This window comes from Arvicola amphibius, chromosome 6, assembly GCF_903992535.2.
Source record: "Arvicola amphibius chromosome 6, mArvAmp1.2, whole genome shotgun sequence".
NCBI classification, from domain to species: domain Eukaryota; kingdom Metazoa; phylum Chordata; class Mammalia; order Rodentia; family Cricetidae; genus Arvicola; species Arvicola amphibius.
Window position 1 is genome coordinate 106,809,340 of NC_052052.2, and position 24,210 is coordinate 106,833,549.

Genomic DNA, 24,210 nt, shown 5'->3' on the forward strand with positions numbered 1-24,210 from the left:
AAAACCATCATTATTTGACCGTGATTTAATTCACATTTCAGTACATTTAGATGGGCTTTTCCTAATTATGGAAGATGTTAGTAAAATACTCACTTTATTATATGACAATACAATGGTATATGTATGTGGTTGTCATAATGAAGCCCATTACTTTGTGTACTAACTTTCAAAGTTAATAAGACAATAGAAAAGACTCCTGTTTCCACCGAAGTAGGAAAGGAAAGAAATGATTTTTCCCCGTGGCGACAGGAAGCAGTCCTGCTCTTTCCATGTCTCTCGATGCACTTTGTCACGGTAGGTTTCCGAAACATACGTGCTTTGTCTTTGAGTTCCCCTTTCACAGTTTGCCATCTGACCTGGTTCTCACATTTCTCCTGCTTTTTGTGTGTCATGCTATTTCCTCTTTTTTTTTTTTTTTATTTCAAAGAGACTTCAAGATTCTTGATATCAAGGTCTTTCGAGCAGAGCTGTAGGGCCACAAACAGGGAAAAGATAAAGCTTCCAAGGGAAAAATGGACCTGTAAAAAAAAAAATGTATATTCTCTGTTTCCCCCTCCAACCTGGGGATGCAGTGTGCTCTCAGAGTGGCTATTCTTGTCATGAAATGCAGCAGCAGTAGAAAGCGAGACCTTCTCCCTGCAAAGCGCAGCCCAGCAGCGGTCGCAGGGCACAGAGAGAGCGGTCTCTCTGCAGAGGGTCCGTGAAGGTTCTAGAGGAGAACAATCAAGAGTGCTGCAAAGCTATTGGATAGAAAGCATCGTTTTGTCTACAGAGCATTGATTTGAGTTCTGACCATATAGAAAGGCAACTTCAAAGATCAGAGGGATTGAAGAACAAGGAGGGTAGAGATCCTAGGACACGAAAGACCAGAGAATAAACACAAAGCACTTTTTCCTGCTAGAGTTTAATTTTTTTTGCTGTCAAGCCTTTGAAAAATGATTTATTAGGGAAAACATACTATAAACTCTAGAAAGACATTAATTTTAAAAAGCAAGATGAAGTCTATTAAGTAGTACTTTTTTCTCTTCACTTCTACCAGCACTTTTTTCATTGTGATTCAGACCAAGGTTTTTAAAGATTTATTTTATTATCTTTGGTATGTGTATACATGGGCAGGGATGGTGGTCATGTGTGCACGTGCGTTCAGGTGCCCACACAGACGGAGGCATTGAAACCACCCCCTACTCCCTGGAACTGCACTTAGGAGAGGTTGTGAGTTGCCTGATGGAACTGGGAACCGAACTCGGGTTCCCCGCAACAGCGGCGCTCATTCCTAACTGCTGAGCCCTCTCTCTGTTCCTGGACCAAGGGTTTTAAACAATGTTTGACCTTCTGATTTTGAACACGATGGTCTCCTTATCCAGTTTTTGAGCATGTACTCTGGGCCCTGTGACCTCATCTGTTTGAGATTTGGGTCCCCAATGAACTCTTGGTTTGAGCATGCATTCAGGAAGGATTAGTTGCACTTCTTTGGGGCTAGCAAGCTAAACCCATGGTAGAAGGGGTGTGAGTACTTCTTCAGAGTCAATTTTATTTGTGGAGCCACCTGTCACTTGGCCAGCCCGGAGAGAGACAGAGATGGTTACTCTAATGGCCAGGATATGATGAAGGGCTTTACTGTTCTGTGTGGATCCTTTGGTACTTTTAACACGCAGAAGCCTGTCTCGGTCTCTGTCATAGTTTGTGTATAGTAGCTCAGTCAGTTTTGGTTCTGTGGGCACTAAAGCTACTGGTGTTCCCTGTTCCAGGACTTCTCTGGTGTTAGACTGATGTCACACGGCTGCATGACAGGGTTTTGTTTGCTTTGATTTTTCTTATAAAATCTTTCGTGTTTCTCTGCTCTTGACTGTGACCTCCTTGCCTGTCACCATGCTGCACAGGCGCCATTTATGAGTAATAGAGATTGTCCCCCGTTTCAGCAACGTGCTGTGCTGACTTGACAAAGGTGTCGTTTCAATGATCTGACTTGGCAGAGTTTTTCAAAGCACATTCGCAGTCCAGTCTGCAGTCCTACTTTTAAAAGAGAAAAAAGAAAGCCCATTAGATCTCATTAGCTTCATTCTGAGGCCCACGCCATTAGATATATCCTATGCTATACTATGCCACACTCAGCTGTGAGACTGTATGTAGCATGGTGAGAACCTGCTTCCATAGAAATCTTTACTAAGGAGATTTAGTGTTGCCACCCTGCTCTTTGTGCCCACCAGAGGACAATTCTCAAACATATCCCTAGTGAGACTGTAAGGAAGTATAAAAAGTATAAAAAGAAAGTAGAAACTATAGCACAGCTATGTTATTAGGAAATAGAAATGTCAGTTTGGAAATAGACTTGTGCTGATCTGTTTTTGCAGTTGCTGTCGCTGTGGCAAAATGCCTAGGCTGAGAAAAACAAAGGAGGAAGCTCTGGTTTGGGCTCAGAGTTTGAAAGGTTTCAGTGCAGGGAAAAGCAGCATGGTCGGGAGTGGATGGTAGATCGGAGCTGCAGAGCTGCTCAGCTCACGGAAACTGTGTGAAGCAGAGCCATCGAAGGATCGAGGACGAGATAAATCTGGAGGCACACCCCAGTGACCCATTTTCTTCAGCTAGGCCCCAGTCCCAAAGTCTTCACCTTCTCTCAGTAATGCCATCAGCTTAGGAGTCCGCTGAGAAATCAGTCCATTGATTAAGAGACACTCTGTGGTTCACTCATTTCCCCAAGGCCCTAAAAGCTGGCAGCCACACATCCAACACCTTTAGAGGATAACTCAAATTCATCCCTTAGCAACGCTGTGTGTCTCCAACCCTTGGCCTGTTGGCTGTGTGCCCCCTAGGAGAGTTGTGAATGAGGCCCCACACAAAATCACAAGCCGGCTTGACACTTCATGACTCTTTTAAAAGATGTATGTACTTTTGGTTTGTGTAGGAGTTTTGCATATGTGTATCTCTGTGCTCCGTGTGCCCACAATGCCCTGGGAGGCCAGAAGAGAGGGTAAGACCCTCTAGAGCAGGAGTTACAGATAGCTGTGAGCCATCTTATGGGTGGCTGGGAACCCAATCCCAGTCTTCTGGAAGTAGAGCCAGTGCTCTTAGCCACTGAGACATCTCTCTAGCCCATCGTGGCATTTTTTTTAATGAAGCTTTCATTAATAACTCCATGTGCCGTTCTCATGTGTGAACTTTGCAGGTGACAACATCCGTGACTGTCACAATGCCCTAAGGCTAGACGAGCCTCCCAGTCTAAGGGAGTAAGTCTGACGATGGACTCACCGTTCCTTCGCCATCCTGTATTTTCCAGGTACAGAGGCAAAACGTACAGGGCTGTGGTCAAGATCGTGCGGACGTCAGACCAAGTATCGAATTTCTGCCGGCGAGTTTGTGCCAAGCTGGAATGCTGTCCAAATTTATTTAGTCCCGTGCTGATCTCGGAAAACTGCCCAGAGAACTGTTCTGTTCACACCAAAACCAAATACAGTGAGTATAAAGAAGGGGAGTGACACCCAGATGCTTGGGCTTTGCCGTGTCACACTTCGGCTTTGCCGGGTCACACTGGAGCTTTGCCCGGTCACACTGGAGCTTTGCCGGGTCACACTGGAGCTTTGCCCGGTCACACTGGAGCTTTGCCGGGTCATAGTTAGGGTTTGCTGGGTCACACTGGAGCTTTCTTGTGTCACACTTAGGCTTTGCTGGGTCACACTGGAGCTTTGCTGGGTCACACTTGTTTTGTTGTTGTTGTTTGTTTTGTTTTTAACTCTTTGCGTAGTTTTTCATATGAAAAACTGGAGAACTCTAAGATATTCTGTGCAGGTCCGTGTATGTTTTGAGCCTGACATAGAGAGGGGTGGACTGGTTCAAACCAGGGTGGTCATTAGAAGGTTTGGGGATGGAGAAGTGAGAATTCCAGAGGACCAGCTGATGCCTAAGCCATGTGGGTGGAAGAAGGACATGAGCAGTTCTTAGGAACTCGGATTCGCTTCTTGTCCTCACTCCCAGGATTTGTAATACTACTTCTTTTAGATTTTGTTTGATTGTTTGTTTGGTTTTGTTTCTGAGACATGATCTCTCATTCTGTAACCCAGGCTGCGTCACACTCTCAGGGCTCCTCCTGCCCGTTTGTGTTGGAATCAAGATATGAGCCACCGTGCTGGCTAATGGCTCTTTTACCCCATAGCAGGAAAGTCTCTCTGGGCAGTTTTCTTATTGTCCTGACCCTGTTGGTTTCTTCTCTGCTTGGAAAACACCTCTCTCCCCCAGACTCTCTCAGGCATATACTGGAGAATTCAGAAACCATATCTCTTCCTTCCCAGCTGCCTTGGCTTCCCTGCTACTACGCAGGACTCTTAAGTTGGCCCCACTTTCCCAACGAGTAGCACTTGCCACTGCCACCCTCACCGCATTGACAGACCTCTGCCTTAGATTGACAGCTTCCCTCAGCCCTTCATTTCCTCTGTTTCAGGAACTTTCTTCTTCCTCTCTGGTAGGCTTCACCACTGTAGAAGCTTCTGCCTGGGCCATCTTAAGCTCTGTAAACTACAGTCTACAACTTCTCAGCTTGCTGTTCTCTCCTTAGTTCTCTCTGGTCCTGGGGTTAGTGGCAAGAAAGATGGCTCTACCAACCCAAGCTCCAGCCACCTACTGAATTTAAGGACCTGCACAGTGTGCTCAGTGCTCTGTGAACCACAGCCACCTGCGACATATCGACTGCTTTGCTGGTACCAGGGATAGAAGGATGGTTGAGATACTGTTCACAGTATGGCTCTGTTCTGTATATAGACACAGACAGACAGACAGACAGACAGACAGACAGACAGACAGACAGACACACACAGATGTACTTGGCAAATTAACCTTCCACTCCCAGTCCCTCTGAAGATCAGAGGGTTATTTATTCTCTGGATTACATCCCACGCCTTTCCCCCTACATACTCGATCTAGCTGAGATGGCTCATGGCATGGAAGTCAGTCTGCACATGCTAGACAAGTGTTCTGCCACCGAGCCGCACCCCCAAGCCTCGGTGTTTTGAGACACGGTGTCTTAGTGTCTGTTCCTTGTTGCTGTGATTGATTAAATACTGTGACAGAGGCAGCTTAAGCAGGAAAGGGTTTATTTTGGCTCATACTCCCAAGCTGCAGTCCACCAGAGCAAGGGCGTTGCCGTGGCAGGAATTAGATGGTGATCATGTGATGTCTGTAATAAGAAGTCTAAAGCAGGGAGTACAAGCTAGTTCTCAGTCTTCCGCTTGCCAGCTAACTCAGAATACAGTCCAGCATCCCATGCAGGGAATGGCACTGCCCATGGTGGATGAGTCCTCCCACCTCGGTGAATGAAGTCAAGATAACTCCTACCTGCAAGGTCACAGACTCTTCTCAGGTTATTCTAGATTCTGTCAGGTTGACAACCCTAACCATCACATACAATGTCCCTTTGTGATTTAGGCTGGCCTTGAACTTGAAAAAAAAAAATTGAGATAACTCCCTTTATAGCGAACTCTATCCCCAGATGCTCACACCTCCCTGCTCATTTCTGCATCACATTATCTTTGGTCGGTGGAAGGGTTTGCTGGGTAGCAACTGCTCCTGAGGGAATTGACTTGACTGAGGACTTCAGTTGATTTGAATGTTGACTTTGCAAATCCGGTCTCCTGTAATCCCGGGCACTAGGGAAAGGGTAAGGGGTAGGCATTGTGTGACCTGCAAGTGAATTGAGAGATGATTCTAGAACTCATTTCACAAAGTCTCAAGAGGCCTAGACCCTTCAGCCTGGATATCGCTGTCACTGGAAACTTAACTACGGTGGGAAGGAAAAACAAAACCAAAACGAAAAAAAAAACAGCCATTGGCTAGAATTGGGACTATAGAGGGCGGGGATCTCCCAGTAGGCTATGGCTTTACAATGAACCGATCATTGGTTGTACTCAGTAAAATTTCCTTCCTATAGCCTATTACTATGGAAAAAGAAAGAAGATCATTAAACCCCCAATTGGGGAAAGCAGCATTGAAAGTGGACATCCGAAACCGTCCAGGAGAAGGAAACGACGGAAATCTATCTTTGTGCAGAAGAGACGGAGATCTTCTGCTGTGGACTTCCCAGCGGGCTCAGGGGAGGTACGCTGTCTTTAAAGGACTTCCAGCATGGGCGGGGGGGGGGGGGGGGGGGGGGGGGAAGAATGAGAATGCAGGCTTAAGCATGCTGTGGTGTACCTGTGGACGTTACAAAACAACTTTTGGGAGTCGATTTTCTCCTCTCCCTGTGGGATCCCGGGACCAAAGGCAGGTTATCAGGTTTCTGCAGCAAACACTTTTGCCTACCCTGTTTGGTTGTTTGGGGGTTGGAAGAGATCAAGCCCAACGACGTTTGAAGGCTAGGCAAGCACTCTGTCATCGAACTACAACCTAACCCTTGCAGTTTTGAGATAGGGTGTCCCTGTGTAGCTGGCCATAAAGTAAGTGTGTGTATGTGTGTGTGTGTGTGTGTGTGTGTGTGTGTGTGTGTGTGTGTGTGTGTGTGTACACAAACATGGGAGGATGAGAGGTCAATCTGTCATCATTCCTCAGGACAAAGTTCACCTGAGATTTTTGTTCTGTTTTCTGTGTTGTTGTTTTTGAGGTAGGGTTTCTTGCTTTTATCTGGAACCCATCAATGTTTGTTTGTTTGTTTGTTTTTGGCCAGCAAGTCCCAGGGATCCACCTGCCTCCATCCGTTCAAGGCCCAGGTTTTCCACACGACTTCTGGGGATCAAACTGAGGTCCTTGTGTTTGCATGACAAGCACTTTATCAGTCCTTGTTTTTTTGTTGTTGTTGTTTTTGTTTGTTTGTTTTTTGAGAGATGGTCTCAGTGTGTAACAAGACACTCTCCTTCAGCCCCTTTATGTACTGAGAGCCATTCACACATGTTCATCTACTAGTCTGAAAAAGGCTGTGTCAGGAAATTCTTCAAGGGTCTCTTTTAAGGCCTCCAGGGACAAACTTTGCCCAGAGCTCCATTCTGGCAAGAAAGCCAAGTGGCATGAGGGCCTGGCAGTGTGACTGTCGGGGAGAGCTCCTGTCAACCCACCCCCACTAAGCACGTCCCTCCCTCTCAGGAAACCGAGGAGGAGGATGCAGACGCCCTGGAGGACGACACCGCGAGTGAGGAAACTGGTTCCGAGGTCCGAGATGACCAGACAGACACCTCCTCAGCAGAGGTGCCCTCTGCCCGGCCCCGGAGGGCTGTGACCCTGCGGAACAGTTCAGAAGCTTTGAAGCGGCCTCCGGTGGAGCGGGCACGAAGGGTCCGCCCAGTGCCAACCGTTACGCCTGCTGATGAAGGAGACAAGAGACCTCCTATTAGGCCCGAGGAGCCAGAGGTAAGCTCAGAGAATGGAGGGTCCGTGGCTCATCTTTAAGAACATGGAGTAGGGTTCAGGGTGTGGCTCAAGAAAAACGCTAAGATGTCAGAAATTACTGTAACTGCTCTGTCAAAATTCCCAAGTCTGAGAACGAAAGGATGATTTTTACCTCTTGGTAGAGGGTGAGGAAGCACCAGCAAGATGTTGCTGGGATAGTGGCTTTAATTTCTCTGCAGCTTTAACCCTCCAGACCTTCCAGTCATGTGGATGGAGAGGTTGCCATCTCTACATCTCCCATATCCACCCTTGAATCCTGCATCAGTCCCTCCTCCATGGGACGCCTCTCTAACAGCTTAATACATTAAATCAGCATACTTGACTCCCCCCCAACCCTGTAGGTGGTCCGTGGACAGCTGCAAAGGTCCTAGGCACCATCTTAACAAAGGCAAACGGTGTATTGCATGGGTCTGGCTGTACTCCTCAGTTTCTCTCTGTATTGTAATCGGTGATGCTTCATTAGTAGCCAGGCCCTGCGTTTTCTGAACTAGGTGTTCAAGATTGACAGTCGCTATGCCATAGGGTGGGACAGGTGTGCATGTTCATGTTCATAGGCACACTTGGAGGTCAGGGGTCAACCTCAGATGTCTTTTCTTAGGAGCCATCCCCTCTTCACTCTGTTTCGTCTTTTATTTTATTTTCTTATTTTTTGAAACAGTATTTCATCCCTAGAGCTTAGTAGCTTAGGATGGTTGGCCAGCAAGTCTCAGAATCCACCTGTCCCCACTTCCCAGCACCACCAGTTTGTCTGTTTGTTTGTTTGTTTGAATGTGTGGTCTGGGTATTGAATTTAAGTCCTTATGCTTCCATGGCAAGCATTTTGCCTGTGCCTCCCAACTCTGCTGTACCTTTTGTTGTTATATTTTTGAACCTTTGAAGACACCTAGGCCGTTGCAGGTAGCGACATCACCAGAGATAGAAACTCCATAGAAGCTGAGCTCTGGGACTGTCTGTGTGTCTCTGGAGACCAAGAGAAGTAGGAGATCTGGTCCCACAGTGTGGCTGAGGCATACAGGGTATTAGAAAGATGTAGTTGGCCCTGCAGTGTGCAGTGACAGTCCCCTGCCCCATTCCCTGCAGGAAACAAAGCAAGAGGAGGAGGAAAGACTGATCCTGGAGAGCAATCCTCTGGAGTGGACCGTCACAGATGTGGTACGATTCATTAAGCTGACGGACTGCGCGCCCTTGGCCAAGATCTTTCAGGAGCAGGTATAGTGGCTTACTGTGTCGTCACTATGTTTCCTGGACCCCAGGTCTCGTCTCTCTGTGTCTGTATGTTTGTACAGAAGTGTATGTGTGCTCATGTGCGTGCACTTACATGCACTTGTGTGTGTACATGTATGTGCATATTACTGTGAAGCCCAGAGAACACCACAGGGTGTCATTCCCCAAACGATGTCACCTTTTTGAGACAAGTTCACTCACTGGCCTGGAACTCACTTAGTGGTCTAGGCTGACTGGTCAGGGAGCCTCAGAGATCCACTTGTCTCTGCCCCTCAAGTGCTGGGATTGCAAGCATGTACCAGGATACCTAGTTTTGCAAAAGTGAATTCTGGGAATCAGGTCTTTATACTCACTATGCAACCACTGTACTGACTGAGCTGTCTTCCCAGCCCAGAGACTAGATCCTAAAGGAATTACCTATCTTACCTGGTTTCTTCATGACTTATCAGATAGGAGGAACGTCTCAGGTGCCCTTCATCTGCATGCACAGTTGATGCCCCTAAGTGGGCTCATCTGTGATGCTGAGCATCCGTGGTGCTCGGCATGAGAATCTGGTTTTTGGTTCTTAATTGTCTCACATGGATGAGGGTTTTCTGACCCAGACATATGTAGTACTGCCAGGTGGGGAGGGAACCCTAGGCTCCACCCTCATCCACAGCTGTAGCCCACTTCTGGTGCCAGGTGAGGAGGGAACCCTAGGCTCCACCCTCATCCACAGCTGTAGTCCACTCCCTGGTACCAGGTGAGGAGGGAACCCTAGGCTCCACCCTCATCCACAGCTATAGCCCACTCTCTGGTGCCAGCTTCTGCCATGCAGTTGCTATGATAAAACACTGACCAAAAAGCAACCTGGAGCCGAAAGAGTTTATTTCATCTTACAGCGTAAGGTATTTCACGAAGGGTTGTCGGGAAAGGAGCTGGAGGTGGGAACCAAAGCAGAGACTTGATGAGACTTGCTTGCTGGTTTGTCTATCATGTTTAGCTCAGGGAACTTTCTTATACTACCCAGGGCTACCTGCTAGTGGGCTGGACACTCCTCTGTTAATAATTAATCAAGAAAATGCTCCAAAGAATTGCCTTCAGGTCAGCCTGATGGTGACATTTTCTCAACCGAGGCTCCCTCTTCCCAAATGACATTAGATTATGTTAAATTGACAAAAGCAAAACAAAACAAAAATCTAACCAGTACAGCCTTACAGAGTAAATATGTCTTTTAAGTATTATGTAAATACTGTTTTCCATATAGCTGATTAAAGGTATGCCTATCTAGTCTGGTTTTTTTTTTTAGATTAACAAGCCAATAATTAGGGAAGATAAAATTTAAACATTGTCAGGGAAAAAAAGGTCTGGTTTTCCAGACACATGGGGAATTTTCTATCTAATATGTTATAAAAAGCAAATTAGTGAACATCCTCATCCTCCCCTCCCACTCCCACGAGTAGTTCTTGGTATCCAGGTTCTCCTGCCTGGAATATCTATGAGACAAAGTGATTCATCTCCTTCATTCTGGAAACTTCTGCAGACTCCAGAAAAGGTCATGTGGAAGGCACGAACAGGAGCCATAGAGAAGGTCCAGCTCTTGGCTTTCTAGCGTTCACAGCTCTTCTGCTCTGGGTACAGACAGGGAGGCAGACAAAGAGACGTCTAAAGAACAAGGGCAATGACCTGTTTCCTTCATTGCAACAAACAGACAAGACCGAGGACATGTCCAACAGTAGCCTAACTGATACAGGGCTTATTGATAAAACTGTATTTCCATCTTAGAAACAAACACAAGGCAATATTAGAAAACCTGCGTCTAGTACTGCCTGGGGCAGCATTTTCCCCATTTGGTTCTTAGTCATAGTGATACTGCCAAACATTGGCAGAAACCAAGCAGAAACCCATTGTATTCAAGTACTTGACAAATTCTATCTATATAGGTTTTAATACTGTGTATATGTTGGCCCGTTGTATATTCAACATACACTGACCAAACACCTGCTACATGCCTTATAATGTCTAAAACATGGCAGAATAAAGGATAGATTTTTTTTTCACTTTCTAGATTCTAAGTTAGGTGGGAACTCAAGACCATCTGTAGCATGAATGGTTACCAGGCTCCCATGTTGGTACCTTGTGCAAATTTTCAGTAGGAAGCTGGCTCGTGGGGAGGGAGTAGCCGAAGCTCCCTTTAAAGTCCTCCTTTATATCCCACGGCTCCATCCAGTTTCCAACACTTTTTATTAGATTACCCACCCAATATCTCAGAATGTTTCAAGGAAAGGAACAATTGGCACATCCCCACGGTAGATTCAGAGTGGGCAAAGGCTTGCTCCACCCACCTCCTCTGCCATCAGCTAAAAGCTTCGTCCTTGATTTAGACGTTAGGTGGGCTTTAATGGATGAGTCTTGTTCCCAATTAATTTTGCATTTCACATTAGGGATTTTCAACTGTTAAAAAAAAATAAGCGTTGCCTGCTGGGCTGTCTAAAGTGTGTGGACACTTGAGTCCTTTCTGGCCCATTAGACTTCTAATGACTTATTTTTACTAATTTGTTCTATCATCATTTTGTGCAAATGATGGTGCTCTGATTGGGTGAGGCCCCCCAGCATTTTCTGAGCTGTCAGATGAACTAGGTGCCTGCAGATTACTCACCAGCCTGCACAGGAGATCACAGCGTACAGAATGAGAATAGCTGTGTGCGTTCACGCCTAGAGACGTTAGGAATTCAGAGATGGTTCTAATCACCACGAGCGATTGCAGGCTTTACACAGTCCCCATTAACCGGCAGACGGACCTTTTATTTCTGAAATGTTGTGGCAGTCTCTTAGTAAAATCTATTCTCTGTAATTTCATGCTGCAAATCTGAACATTATACAGCGAAAGTCCATGCATCTGTAATGTGTTTTTAAACACACAGCCCTGAATATGATCTATGTGCTCATCCATGGCCAATCAGTCTGCTCACAAGAGAAGCAGACTGCCCGAGTGAGTCGTTTATCTTATAAAATTGACAACTTTAGTCGTCTTCTTCATTTCCATTGGCCCCCATTCTTTTCCATTTTCCTCCCAATTTAAAGGAGAAAAGTTTAGCTTTTTTCAGTCCGTGGTCATGTGGGTCTGCTCTCCTGAGCTCCCGTGGCAGTGTCTGCATGGAGCACCATGGTGAAGCAGAATTGTATGCTTAATGGCGATAGGAAAGAAAACAAAGACGGGAGCAAGGTTCCAAGGCAAGCCCTTGGTGACCTATCCAGTGCGTCCATCATGGTCCTCAGGATCAGGTCAGATTCCTAGAGCTTATCAGCTTTAACACATTAGCATTTAGGAGGAACCCTTTAGATAGATGCCCTCACAACCCAGAAATATTCATTAGAGAACTGCCACATCCTACAGAACTCAGGCAAGTATCAGTTTTCCTTGTAACTTTTGTGTCAGTTCTTATTCCTTCAAGGTGTTCTGTAATTATGGTGTGTCGGCTTAATTTTCATGTTGTGTATTTTATCCAAGTCCATCTCCCTGAAGTTAGTAGTCCATTAGTGAACCTATTTAATATAACAAGTGATCTGTCAGCTTTTACGATGATACAGGAGCATCACCACCCGTGAGTCTGGTGTGTAACCTACATAATTCATGAAGGGAAAAAAAAGCAAACTTCTTTCAAACCGAACCAAAGGTTACTCTGAGCCTCTTGGAACGGGAATTCCCCGCTCACTCTTCTGTGATTTACAGTGTTGTATCTGTGTCCCCTTTGCCCAGCTTTTTCCTGTTTACCCATTTCTCTTTCTGACACCACTATGAGATGCAACAAGCATTGACTAAATGGACTCTATAAAGCAGGAGTGAATCCAAAATAAGGGTTAGCCTCAGGTTAGTCTTTGCACAAACATGACAGCCCGATGGTTCAGTTGCCAAATCTAGCTGGTTTTAGCAGGCAGCCTGGGAGTTAGAGGCCTGGTTGTATTCTGAGTAGCATCGTCTTCTCAAAACCATGACACCCAGGTGTCTATGTATTCTCCATCATTTAGAAAGAAAGAGAAATGAGTTGAGAACTCAGAAGTAGCAATCATAGGCCCTCAGGTGGCTCAAATATGGACAGACTGCATTTTAAGCACTTTCCGCCTCTAGATATCAGGCTTACTTTTGGTTGTTTTTTTTCCAGATAAAAAGGAAGGTGAAAGATTGCTAATTAATCAGATTGTTTAGCCTTAACCCTTTCCTGCCACACACTTTCTTGTCCAGGGGTTTTTGTTGAGCTTAGTCCCAGATGTCCACAGGCTACTTCTGTGGAACTCGAGTAAATCAGCTCGTGGAGAGTTTCCAAGTTGTGGCCTCAGTCTGCTTCTTTTCCAGGTTGCCGGCCTTGACATCCACACCAGGCAGTGTGGTCTCTTTCTCACACTCTAATTCATGACTTCAAAGTTAAAGCCCCTATAAACTTGGGGCTTCCATCACTGCTGCTGGCTGAGTAGGAGAGGGGAGCGAAATATTCCTTCCCATTTGTTCTCCTTGGAGGGTGTCTAGGACCAGGACAGGAGGGGCATCTGATCTGAAAAGGTCAGAGAATGACATTTCGAGGTCCTTGACATCATTTTAAGTGGGCTCATCCAAGCTGCATGGCGTCTGTTATCTGCCATTCACCTTAATGCTGTGACCCCAGGGTGGCCTTTACCACTGTTTTGCACAGAGAGCTATGGGACCTGTCCTTGTTCAGAGTAAATGGAAAGAGTATAGTATTTCTTTGAACAATTAGGCCGACTGCCCAGTATCTTCTATGTAATGTCACTGTAGAATCAGTTTCTGAATTGTTTTTTTATCTCATGACTTTTATTTATTTGTCTGTCTGTCTGTCTGTGTGTGTGTGTGTGTGTGTGTGTGTGTGTGTGTGTGTGTGTGTGTGAAGTTTGAGTGCACATGCCCACAGAAACCAGAAGAGAACATCAGATCCCTTGGAGCTGAACTTAGAGCTATTGTGAGTCTTCAGCAAGAACAGCAAGTGCTTTGAACTAAGCCATCTCTCCAGCCCCTCCATTCTATTTTTTTTTTTAAGACAGGCTCTCTTAGTAAATCTGGAACTCTGTGATGTGACCAGACTGACTGGCTAACACAGCCCAGAGATCTTACCATCTCTTCCTTCCCAGTGCTGAGATTACAGTCACACACAGCTGCACCTAGCTTTCTCAGCGATGCCCTGTATCTGGACTCTGGTCCTCGTGTTTGTGTAAACAGTTTGTTGATGAGCCACCCCCAGACAAGGTTTCCTTTATGGCACTCACAGCCAGTAGTTCGAATACATAATTTAAAGAAGGTACGCATAGGTGCCACGCATTTGGTTATATCTCCTCATGGTTTGCTGACAGAATTCTACACAACTGCAAGTAAGGTGTTTGATAGTTCTAGTACCTGCATACCTTACTAGGTTAAAAAGAGCTAAAAAGCAAGGCAAGATCAGCGGCGTGTACCAGGCAGGTACAATCTTCTCATTATTTCTACCTTTTGATTTTGAGCCTCCCTTTATAGAATGTTCTTATTGCCGCAGTTAACACTCAGTTTTAAATTGCTGACTTAATGTGTTGTGGATATACATCTGCTTTAGTAAAGATGTAGAGTGCCCCTAAGCCCAATTTATTCTATAATTCTTTCTTCCTTTTTATTAATTTTGTTGGGACAGTTTCACACCTGCTTGTAATATATTGTGATTCTTCTCCCCCCCACCTCCTCTTGCCTCCCCCTGTCTCTATCAGTGACTCACTCTGTTTTAGTCCCTATTCAAAACTCAGGACTTTTGGGTGTATAGCCATGTTCAGGGCCACCTGTGTGACCACTGGTTTGGAGCTATCCACAGGAGCCTGCTGTGGTCATCAGTGAGAGGTAGGGCCACCCTGAGGCTTTCCTCCATCCCTTCCTGACTGTGGAGGGGCCAGTTCTTATACAGGCCCCAGTGCAGCTATCCACAGCTACGGAGAATGTATGGTTGCAATGGCTGTGCTTTGCCCAGAAGGTAATTTTGGAGTTCTTTCCCCTGTCTTCCTCCACAGCATTCCCTGGACCATTGAAAGGATAGTTTAAAATGCTTGTTTGAGAACGAGCACTCATCTGTGCTTCTTCTTAGCATCTTGAACAGCCATGAGTCTCTGCATTCATCACTCTTTCCCGAAAAGAATGGCTTCTCCGATTAAAGCTGGGAGTAGCATTTGTCTATGGGTAGAAGCATACATATTTAAAAGGCAATAAGACAGTGTGTCTATTTAGCCAAACAACAGTATTCAGCTCCCAGTTTCCAGCACACATGACTCAGTACTTATATTCTATTAAAATTCTACACAGTGGGAGCTTCGTTTGTAAGAAAGATGAGAACGCTCAACAGATGTCCTATCATTGCCTAAAATATTTTCCCAATATCCACTGTTTCTCCTCCATAGTCTCATACTTCAGAATGTCAGCCATTTTGGGGGACAGTCACATGCCTTCATTGTGCCTACATAGGGGAGTGTAGTACATCATCAGTGGGTAAGAACTTCTGGAAAGGATATTTTTTCCAAGTCTAGAGAGGATTGCTAACAGGAGGAGCTGGAACAGGGAAGGAGAGAAGTAGAAATGATGTAAATACAGTACACACATATGAAATTCTCAAAAGAATTAAAAATTAAAAAGAGAGGATGCTGTGGATGTCTTTATAGCCAATCTGATACAGAAGAACTCGTCATTCTCTTTCAGTTTAGAGTAACCTCCTTGTACAGATGCTTTGTGAATGTTGCCTGGCAGCGATGCTGGAGGAAAATGCCTGTGTCCCACATGCTTATATGAGCAAGCTGCACTTCCCATCTTTAGGTCTTGGGTCCGATTTTTAAGATTTATTCTTCTGAGCTAAAAAGCAAATTGAAGGGTCTCTAATCAATGATATTGGTTAGCATTAATGAATTAGCCTACAACTAGAGCATCATTCAGCTGTTAGATCCAATTCTGCATCCCAGAGATGAAAGGTTAGTTTCCCTGTAGAATTCAGGCAAGCAGGTTCTTGCGAGAGAGATTGAAGAGTGATGTCTGTCGCTTCTGCTCCAGGTGGTCCAGCTTGAAATCCACACTGCGGAGTATATACTCTCCTGCACTTTGCACCAACAGCCTCAGAACTGACTCCCTTTTAAATGTAGGGTTGAGTTCAGTTTGTCACCACTGACTCTTAGCATCACCTCACTCCTCCGATCTCATCAGTCCTCAGTTATTCCTGCTGGAATATGAGCCCTGCCTTGGGAAATCGGAAGAGCAAGTTACAGTTATGCTCAGCCACACAATCCCATGGCATCTACATGAACAAGCCAGCTTGTAATAGCAAGCAAGATGGCAGAGACGTAGGCTGACAGAGTGGTCTTTGGAGTGAGTTTTTGTGCCCTTCTTCCTATAGAGAATTTAGCCACCACTTGGTGGATATCACTATAATATGGCACCTGTTGTGTAGATAGAGCAAGATGCAGTGGAACAGGGAGAAAACAGTCCTGAGTGTGAATACCTCTCGTCCTGAGGATTGGCTGTGTTTTCATGATGGAATTTGCTTTTAGGTGTAGGATTCCTTATGCAGTTTTTAGAAACCCAATTTGGTGATGATGCATTTCTTCTGGAAGGTGTCTGTAAGATGTTGGTTCTTGGAAGTCGGATTTTATTTGTTTGTTTATTGAGATCAGGCCTTGCTATAAAGCTCTGGTCAGCCTGGTATTCATTCTTTTGGGACTGTAATGTGGCATTTCCTCCTGATGGCTAAGATGTCTATGAGAAATCTGTTGTCATCTTACAATGATTCCCCAATGCATAACTTGGCACTTTTTTCTTCCTGTTTTAGAATCTGTCTTTCTTGTACATAGTTTGACTACAGTGTGACATTTTGTGGTCTTTTGAGCCTCCCGAACCTAAATGTCCATATTTTTCTTAAGATTTCAGTTGTTTATGACAATTATGTCATCAATTAGATTTTCTGTGCGCCGTCCCCCCCCACCCCGTTGAATATTAGTTCATTTAGTGGCCTCTCCTAAGACTCAGCTGTTTCTTTGCCCTCTTTCCTTCTGTGTCTGAATGTGTTATCTCAAAAGAATTCTCTTCAGGTTGGGAGTTCTACCTGCCTGGTTGCCGAGGCTCCCACCTGTATGTGTTGCTGTTTTACTTACTCGGTTCTTTAGCTCCAGGATTTCTGTTTGTTTGTTTGTTTTCCTAATCTTCATCATTTGGCTGAATTAGTCATTTTAGTAGGAGCTGTTCTCCTAATGTCATTGAATTGTCTGTCTGTATTCTCTTGTATCCCATGTGGCTTCCATGGGGCCATTCTTTTGAATTCAGGCATTTTGTTCACTTTAGTGACCTGTTGCTTGCTATTGGGTTCCTCCAAAGGCATCATGTAGACTTGACATTTTCGTATTTTGTATGTATCCATATTGATATTTATTGTACATCTAGCTATCCTTTAGTGTCAATAGTTTTGGATGGTTACTTCTGTAGTAAAACATTTTCTTCCAAAAATGTTTTTTAGGTATGTTTGATTGCCATATGACACTGACTTGGGTTCTATTTGAATACAGCGTGATCTCATGATTTCATCAGCAATAAATAATGGTTTAGGGCATGGTACATATGGCACTAGTGTTCTTGTCTGGCCATTTTTATAAGTACGTGGCAATGGGAAAATTTAAGTGGCCCAGTAGATATAACCCATGTGTCAGTGTGTGTCTATCTCTCACTCTGTATGTGTCCGTCTGTCTATATATACACACACACACACACACACACACACACACACATATATATACATATATATATATATATATATACACATACCCACATGTGAGTGTGTGCATGTATTTTCCTCTGGAAAATTACACTATATAGTTGACATTTCTATCTTTGTGTCTTATCACCTGTGATAACAGACCTTACAAAGTAGGAAGAAAACTTTTAATTTTTAGTATCTAGCCATTTTATGGTGCTCAGGTTAGCATAAAAGGACCTAGCCTCATTTTATGGTGCTCAGGTTAGCATAAAAGGACCTAGCCTCGAAGGAAGAAATTGCTGTCCCAAAACTGGATACTGAGATTGGGAAGCAACTTCTGGAACCTCCTACCTGTTCCATTGCTCGTCTCTACCAGCAGAGGCTTAGGAACTTGAGATGAGCTAAAATAGTCTTAGCAAAAGTGATTTTGTTGGGGCCGGAGAGATGGCTCAGCTCAGGGGTAAAGCACTGGCTATGCATGCCGATGACCTGAGTTTGTATCCTCAGAACTTGCATAAAAACCAGAGACAATAGTGAACATGTGTTTGTAATTCCAGCACACTCCTGTGAGCAGCTGATGGACAGAGACAGAATTCCAGACCAGCTAGCCTGGCAGAGTTACCCTGTCTCAAACATGGTAGAGGATGAGGACCAAGACCCAAGGGTTTCCTCTGACTCCATCTATATCCATCCCTGTATACTCCCCCCTTCTCTCTCTCTCTCTCTCTCTCTCTCTCTCTCTCTCTCTCTCTCTCTCTCTCTCTCTCTCTCTCTCTCTCTCTCTCTCTCGTGTGTGTGTGGTGTGTGCGCGTGCGTTTTATTCACACAGACATTCAGTGGTCTGAAGGTTAATTGTAACCTGTGATAATATGTTCCCAAATTCAAAACATATGAACTCTTCTTTACACATTTAACTCCCGGACAAAGCTCGACATGACAAATACAGCCACCAAGTATATCCTACTTCTCTAACATGGTTTTATCTTCCGGCAGGACATCGATGGACAGGCACTCCTCCTGCTGACTCTCCCAACCGTGCAGGAGTGCATGGAGCTGAAGCTGGGACCTGCTATCAAGTTATGTCATCAGATTGAGAGAGTGAAAGTGGCTTTCTATGCGCAGTATGCCAACTAGCTTGGCTTCCCCGGGGTGGTGCCTGATTCTGCTGATGCTATGTTTGTGAAGGTTTCCAGGACCGATACCTTGATTTCCTAAGCTTGGTGAAATGGTGCATTCATTGAGGATCGCCAAAAAGCCAGAAGCCCAGGACCTCCTCGAAGCACCAGCCTGTCTGATAGTTCTATGTTTCTGAAGCACACAGAAGGACCACAGCAGCAGTTCCTGGGACTGTAGCGGAAGTTCTGAGACAGAACTTCCCCGACTCCTGACTCGCTTCTTGATCTCTGAGTTTCATTTTTCTCCCCTCCAAGCTAGGCAGCTTCCTGTAAGCCAAGTTTCCTTACACTGAGGTCCATCAACCTTACACTTGGTTTCCATCTCGGAAACCAAGATGGACCGGGTGCCTCCAAGCAGAATCCCTGGCTCACTGGCAGTTTTGCCTGCCTCACTCTCAAGCTCTTTCATAGCCCCACATATGCAAACTACTGTGGTCTGGAGCCACCTGCTTCCCATTTGACCTCATTGACAGCTTCTTTTTTTAACACAACTGTGGACTCTGTTTCGAGATGCTGGTGTAAAACAATACGCTAAGCCCCATCCTCTGTCGGAGGTGCCTTCTCCCCAGGATGGCTGCTTACAGTAGACAGTTGCTGTGTAAGCAGAGCCTAGAACATTGGCAATGGCAAGCACTTACCATAGTCCCCTGAAGAACCATAACTTCAGTGTCCCAAGATCACTGTGACCAATCAGGAGGAGGCCAGTTTGGGGAAATATCAAATTCTGTATTGAAGGAAAAGCTTTCAGAGGGCAAGCTTAGGAAGAGAGTTGGGGAAAGGTTTTGTGAACTAGGTGTAGCCACTTAAAAATGTTAAAGTTGGTCACTGCAAACAAGCCCTTCTGCACCTCTCTCCTGCTAGTCTGGCTTGCCACACACACGAAGCAAACACGAGGAAGCAGTAAGGCCTAGCCTAATATAGCAGAGCGAATACGGGGGCCTGAACTCAGATGGTTTCCATCCTGACTTTGCTAACGACCAACGTCATGTCCTTGGGTAACTCCCCACCATTCTGTATTCAAACTCCCAATGAAGGAAAAGTTAGGACACTTAGTGGTGAGGCACTGAGTATACCCTCTCCCCCAGCCTTCTCATTCTTGCTAGAGAGGAACCCAGGTGGGCCAAAATGAGAAAAAGAACCGGGCCACAGAATTTAACCTTACAGTCCCTCCATTTCACTCTCTGAGGTTGCTTATGAAATCTCACCATGTCATTTATAGAATAATCAGTGGTTATAAAATTTGGCTGATTTTTGTTTTCTATCCAGTACTTCAACTGTGTTTTCTCATTTGTGGTTTAACATGTGTTTGCAGACCCAAAGGGACTGAGGTACATCATGACATGGAGGTCACCTCCCCATTTTTAAAAGGAAGGAAACCAAACTTTTACTCTGTTCATGAGTGGATGTTCGTTTGGGAAGCTTAACTTCACACCTGTGTGGATTTTACTGCTTTTCTCTGTGGTTTTCCATGGTTTGTCATATTCTGTTGATCTTTTCTCTTTGACTAGAGTCTCAACTGTCCTACAACATGGTGTGACAGGCTGATAGCTGCATGTCTTTTGGCAATATTTTAAGGCGTGGTAATTCGTTAGGCTTTGAGATCTGTGGTTGCTTATGCTCACCATCCGCCACATTGAGCAATGGCTGCTGATGGAACCAGAAGTCTAATTATTTGTGGTTGAGACTCTTCCTTAAAGCTGGTTTTCCATTGTCATGCTACAGACCACTGGTGAATGCATATGCCTGGGAGACAACCTATGGTTGATTGTGTCCTTTGTGGTGCTGTAAGGATGCCCCATGCTGGTGCCTGTATGGTTGGCTCACAATTGTTGAATTTCTCTCTCCTAAGCTACGTGCTGAACCTTCCTCAGTTGGCCTGCCTTCTTGGCCATATACTTTTGGCCATAGAAGCTCAGTCTACCGGTTGGAAAGGGTCTCTATTTCAAGATGGTGTGGCATCTCTCCTGTGATGACTCCTTCTTGGTCCTTCACTGTGGCCTTCTCAAGATGAGCCATTTCGGTTGCATCTGAAACAAGGATGTGGCTGTGGCATCGCTAGAACACGATGTGCTTTGAGAACAAATGTCACTTTCTCATGGCATTTCCAGTAATGACTCCGGGGAGGAGGTGTTACTTCCGAACCTGGAGATTTTTCTAGAGGTCTGCTGAGCCCACAGAAAGAACCAGAAGAACGTTACAGAAAACCCAGTCAGGATATGACCGTCACTGGTCAGAAACCCTTCTTCCTGTGGAACCAGATGTCCCAGCCTGTCCTCATTCTTCAGCCTTGCTCTTAGTCTTCACCTTGGGCAAGGAAGAGATGACAGGAGCCATACCCGAAGGGTGCCCAGCTAGGAGCCACCCTCATCAATAGTGACTGTCAATGTTCAGTCAGCCCAGCCCTCCAGTAGACTTGAGAAGTATTTGAGAACTGAAGGGGATGATTTCCTCTTAGAGGTCTCAGGGTCTTCCAGAGCTTTGGTCCAGGATGGTGTTACTCCTCATGCGGATGACAATTTTGTTACTGGGCTGTAAAGAGGGTTTTGTTTCTCTCTAGACTTGCCTCTCCTCTACTTCTGTCTTAAACACAGGACTGATTCCCAAGGAACAGTTTGCTCTAGATGCCCGTTACTATGGCAGAAAAAGAAATGGATCTTATACACATATTCTACAGACTGTACACCAAAAATATTCTGCTCTAAATACCATCAAATGATTCCCTCCCCCCCAATCCTTCCTGGATGGTATCATTTTATTCTCTCTCTGATTATCTTCTGGGACCAGAGTCCTCTCCTCCATGTCCCCACACCATGGGCACATGACACCATTCATTGCCTCCTGTAGCCAAGCAGGCATCCTACAGTCTGTGCTATGCAGTTGAGGAATGGAAATGCCACCTCAACTTAAATAATGACAGTCCATCATTTATTCCCACTCTGAAGTTTAGGGAGTTTATTTTAGCCCTTAGCTTCCTGAGTTTATTTGTACTGTATTATAAAAAAATATTCTGTCCACAAAATAAGCATACTCCGATCAAAGCAGAGTGTACCGGCACCACGTATCTTTGCTACTCAACAATGGTGTCTTTTACCACTGCATCTAACCTGGAGCTCACAGAACGGGTCTGTCACTTTTAAAATTAGATGCCTTTGATCAGAGTCTGACTCACAGACAGTGTTTGAGCTCTATAGCTATTTGAGTCCCTAGACCTTATTTGATCATATTCAAAAAATCATTTTCTGTGTTTGCTTTGATTTGGTCCTCAATAAATTAAAGTGATCCACGCTCTAACACTGCCATGTCTGACCTTTGCTGCCATCTTTACACAGTTCCTTTTGATCAGACTTTTGAAGATAGGTCTCTCCTAATCTATCTCAGAGTTTTGAGTGCTCTCTGAGACAAATACTGGGCTTGTCTTCTATCCTACACCAATACCCCTTCCTAAAAGTTGTTGCTTAGTTTTGGAAGCACTCGGGGGTTTCATACTTATTTTGTACAACACCCATTTATATTTATTTCTGTATATAGAAATAGAACAGAACAGTAGTAGGATCTTCATTGTGGTTCGACATTGCTGCTTTTGGGTTAGGATAGTGAATATAGGTTCTGGTTCCTCTCTCTTCTGTCTTTGGAGAGCTGTGATTGAGTGTGCAATTATTTGGAAGGAGAAAATGTAAATTAAGATATCTGTAGTGTTTATGGAAAAAGTCTCTGGGGACATCTACTGCTTGTGTCTCTTTGGTGCAATAACTAAATAGCAAGAGAAGCTGAAATGACAACCGTACAATCTAGTGACTCTCTTGCTTGCTCATGATTCCTTTCTGTTCGCAAATTCTCTGAAAATTACTCTCTTTAACTGGGTTAACTTTTTAAGTTGCTTAATTCTCATAGCTTTTAAAACTAGGGTGGCTTAGAGGTATCCAAAACATGCTATTACAAAACAAAATTATCATATTTGTGACCCATTTAATTGACTGGAAAATCGTAATTGCTGTCCTGCCTGGTCTCCTTGGGTTTTTTAGCTTTTTAAAGCCTTTGTGGTTTAAATGATAATAATGACTCAGTTTTCTGAGCTATAGACTTCCTCGTTCCGTTCCCTTTTGATGGCGAGGACTCAGCACCAGTGAGGATGTGGGTCACGTCACAGAGCCAAGGCAGAGCAATGCTTTGGTAAGGACAAAGAGGAACGAATGCTGAAGAAGGAAAAGTCTAGAACAATCTTTTGCTAATAAGTACATTATGATGAAAACTGCTGGGAAGGGTTTTTTTGTTTTTGAATAATAAAAAGGTAAACATCATATCTGTCCTTCAGAATGCAAGCTAACACGACCTGTGTAAGCAGTCACTAGTGGCGGGAGCCCTTTATCATTCATGTTCCACTTGGAAAAGTTTGTGCTGAAATTTGATTTATATCTTGGTATGTTTTGGTGCATAAAAGAGAAAAAAAACAGTGTCTTTACTTTTGAAATTTAAAGGACAAAGGGCATGCTCTCTCAGTTTGTTGTAAGATTGTATTCTGTATATATGTTTCCATGTACATAAATGAAAATATATATCAGAGTTATATTTTAATTTTTATTCTAAATGAAAAAACCCTTTTTACTTGAAAACATGGTAAGCCACATTGTTAATAAAGTAAAAATAAATTCTATAGTGGTCTTTGTGCTCATGTCTCAAAGGTTATTAAATATATGTTTGGGGCTTGTTTTAGGGTTATTTTCTTCTGAAGTCTTTGTTTCATAGCATCTACCATTACATTGGTTAGAACCATAGATGGCCAGTTCACCTCATTGTTACGGTTTCTTACTCAAGCAACGTCTATTTAGTCTAGTTTCATTCTTATTGCTTTGATAAAACACTAACCAAAAGCAACTTAAAGAAATGACTTCTTTGGCTTACACTCCCAGGTCACAGTTCATCATATAAGGGAAATCTGGGCAGGAATGAATAAAACTTCAAGCAGAAATTGGTTCTCTGTCGTAGGCTCATGCTTAGCTAGCTCCCTTATACGACCCAGGACCACCTACCGAGATCCGGGGAAAGGACTCAACTGGTAAAGTGAATATCTTGTAATCGTGATGACCCAAGTTACATATTTAGAACCCAGATGAACATACCTGGAGTCATGGTGTGCACTTGTCATTCCAACTCTGTGGAGGTGGGGACATGTGGCTCCCAGGGCTCACGGACCAATGACTCTAGCCTGACTGGTGAGCTTCAATTCAGTGAGAAACCCTGCTTCATAGAAGGCAGATGTCCTGGCCATGATTCCAAAGATTATTACCTGACCTTCACACAAGTAGATACATGGGCAGATACACATGAACATGCACACACAGACACATGAAAGTTGTGCTGTTTATTTTCATAGCGTTCCTGGCCTTCCCAATTTCAACTGTCTTTTATGACATCTTTCTTTGGGAGAAAGATGGCTTTATTTCTATAGGAGCCTCAATTAACCATATCGATAGATACATCTTATGACTTGTCACAAGTAAGTGACAATTAATGTCTTGGCGGTATTGATGCTGAAGTCAGAAGCCAGGAATAGTTGGTATAGTAGAGATGCCATGTAGTTAGGACTGGAGCAACTCCAGCCTCCTTTTAACAATCCAGTTCAGAGAGACGTTGATTGTTTTGGCATCTGGATTTGCCACAATGTGATGGCATCCTGCCGCCTGGAACTGGTTTATAAGCATATCAGCAAACTGCATCAA

The 24,210-nt window shown here is 44.5% G+C and overlaps 1 protein-coding gene across 4 annotated transcripts in view; it reads left to right on the forward strand.

The window, feature by feature from the left end:
- Sfmbt2 (Scm like with four mbt domains 2) overlaps nucleotides 1–23,144 on the forward strand; it is a 179,664-nt gene extending 156,520 nt beyond the window's left edge. For all 4 annotated transcript variants that reach the window (XM_038333304.2, XM_038333306.2, XM_038333307.2 and 1 more), the window contains 5 exons: nucleotides 3,275–3,450; nucleotides 5,915–6,081; nucleotides 7,060–7,323; nucleotides 8,443–8,571; nucleotides 18,312–23,144. In XM_038333304.2, coding sequence (XP_038189232.1) covers nucleotides 3,275–3,450; nucleotides 5,915–6,081; nucleotides 7,060–7,323; nucleotides 8,443–8,571; nucleotides 18,312–18,452 — 877 coding nt within the window. In that variant the 3' untranslated portion in view covers nucleotides 18,453–23,144. The remainder of the gene's footprint in view (nucleotides 1–3,274; nucleotides 3,451–5,914; nucleotides 6,082–7,059; nucleotides 7,324–8,442; nucleotides 8,572–18,311) is intronic.
- The last annotated feature ends 1,066 nt before the right edge of the window (nucleotides 23,145–24,210 follow it).